Raw genomic sequence first — 2,514 nt, 5'->3', positions numbered from 1 at the left:
TGGAGAGTAAAATAGAGTGGGGTTGGAGATGGTCTTACTACTTATCTTTTCTGGTTATTAACTTACTAATGCTACATTCTTAAGTAATCTCATAAAGTATAAAGTTACTTACAATCTCACATAACATTTTGCAAACCTTAAGAGATGCATATATAGTACTTAGAGGCAGCATCAACACTTCAAGTGCCAATAATTGCGGTTAAACCCATAGCTGGACATATTTTATTATATATGCTTGTTATTAATATATGTAGTCTGACTTCCTCGAGCGCAATTTTTTATTAATTAATTCTACTTTGGTAAAATTCCTGCGTGACAGTAGAAGAATAGCTTTGCCATAATTAATTAATTAATGTATTAGCGATATTTTAGGCAACTAATAGTAATAAGTTGACAGAAAGAAAAAATAACCATGTGCGTGCAAATGTGCAATTTTAATTAATTCCATCAGCTGTACGTAATAGTTAGCGCATCAGAATATAAGTTTAAAATACTTAACTTCAGGACATGTTAGTAGTGTTTTAGTACAATGCGTATATTTTTTTTTGTTAGTTGATACATAGTTGTATTTTATTTATAATTCCTGCAAATTACTACTATATATACCCTCATTTGATACGATCCATTAAGACAAAAGAGAGTTAATGTAAAATATTATAGTAGTCAGTAGACACTAAGCTAGTACTCTATTATTAAAATGCGACCACTAATATTCTACTCGAACATCAAGATGATTAAGACGTAACACGACAAAGGTTTTACACTAATCTCGATTGTAGCACTAAACAAAAGGGACAAAAAGTGAATTATCAAACAAATAAGAAGACAATGAAAATAACTTAACGTCCGTTTACGAGGGGGTTCACGTTAGTTTCCTTGCAAGGACTTGGCGGCAAACTACTCTTCACAAGCCGTTGTACGAAGCTTCCGATTCGTTGTCTGTTAGTTTCCGTCAATAACCGCTTACCGCCAAAAGGCAACGACTCTATCACTCTTTCTTCCAACACCTCCTCCTCTTTTGGTCTCGGCCCCACTCTTCCACTTGTGTAGCCGTTAGCCTGTGCATAAACGCCACTCCGTTAACAGCACTGACTCTAATTACCAAGTTCGTTATCCAGCTAAACTACAATTTGTGTTGTGTTATTTTAGACAAATTTAACATTGCTAAACTCTTTATTAACAATGCCAATGATGGATTAGTGTCTAGTTAATAAAAAGGATATGAGTAATTTATTTAAGTGATCAAATACTCAAAATGAGTGAAAATCTCACTAGATAAAATTACCTGAATTCTGACGTAGTCATTAGGATTCCAGCAGAACGCATTGCCGAGAATTTGGTCAGCGGTTTCAGATACGCCGTCGACAACGATACCGACGACGGAAGATGGAGAGCAGTAGCCGTCATTACGGAGTTTCATGTTTGACTGGGGACTTAACGGACCGTTACCTAGAGAGAGAACTAACAGGTCATCAACGCTAGTCACCGAAGGAAAATCTCGTTTGTTGTGTAAAACATGAGTTACCGCGGCGGCGGCTGGGTTGTTCATCACGAGACCGCCGTCTACGGCGGAGCAAGAGGTTTTTCCGTCGACAGAATTTAACTGAAACGGCTTAAACATTGACGGATTTGCTGACGTGGCGCGGCAAACTTTCCAGAGCTCGAAATCAAAGCTAGTAGACTCCGTCGCATCAGCTCGGGAGAAAACGAAGGGAGCTGAGCTGTTGAGGTCAAAGCAAGGAACAAGTATAGGCTTACACGTGTCCCTTAGCGTCATCACTTTCCCGTCCTCTCTTATGAAAGCTTCCTTCAATACCTTATCCATACTCTTCCCTGAATACCTCCTTTTCCGGGGAAAAACACCGACGTTCTTCGCCTTAAACAGCCGTGTCTGGTTTACGGTTACGAATTTCACAGCATCCTTCGCCGTGAATATCGGACGTCCATCGCCTCCGTCAGCAACAAGCATTGCGGCAAAAACCGCTCCAATGCCGGTACCAGCTATAATGTCAAAGTAGTCCGAAACTCGAGCGTGAGGATCTCCGGTTTTGGAACAGATCTGGTCTTCTAGATGAATCAACCCAGCACCGCAAACAATGCCGGTTGTTCCACCACCGTCAATGGTTAGAATACGTGTTTTCTTCTGTTCGTACTGGTATAACCATTTCTGCTCGAGTTTAGAGAAGATCTCCATCGTCACCTTATCAAGCTCCATTTCAGATACAGTAAATCAACAGTACAAAAACGGCAAAACTAGTTTCTATTGATTATCAAGGAAGTAAAAATGGAGTGTGGATGACAAAGAATAGCTGCCAGATGGATAGATGTAGGGGCTGGCTGTACTCTATGCAGAATAGTAATGGAGAAATCCGTGAAAGGTACAACAAGAAAAAGCTCACTATTTCGTTTGAAGAGGCATTTATGATGGGCAGTTGTATATGTATGAATTCCACTTACTTGAAATAGTAGTTTAGTGCAGTGTGTGCTTCCTCTCTGAAAGTGGAAACAAGAGAA

At 39.6% G+C, this 2,514-nt stretch overlaps 1 protein-coding gene across 1 annotated transcript; it reads right to left on the bottom strand.

Moving 5' to 3' along the window:
- Positions 1-667: 667 nt before the first annotated feature.
- Positions 668-2,514, bottom strand: LOC102596573 (probable inactive patatin-like protein 9). Its single transcript, XM_006352711.2, has 2 exons — positions 1,286-2,514; positions 668-1,058 (listed from the first exon to the last, which is right to left on the bottom strand). The coding sequence occupies exons 1-2, from the start codon at positions 2,213-2,215 to the stop codon at positions 840-842; spliced, it is 1,149 nt and encodes a 382-aa protein (XP_006352773.1). The 5' UTR covers positions 2,216-2,514; the 3' UTR covers positions 668-839.

The sequence above is a fragment of the Solanum tuberosum genome, unplaced genomic scaffold (assembly GCF_000226075.1).
Source record: "Solanum tuberosum cultivar DM 1-3 516 R44 unplaced genomic scaffold, SolTub_3.0 scf00150, whole genome shotgun sequence".
Classification (NCBI taxonomy): Eukaryota; Viridiplantae; Streptophyta; class Magnoliopsida; order Solanales; family Solanaceae; genus Solanum; species Solanum tuberosum.
The sequence above is the reverse complement of the archived record's forward strand: the minus strand, read 5'-3'. Positions and strand labels throughout refer to the sequence as shown.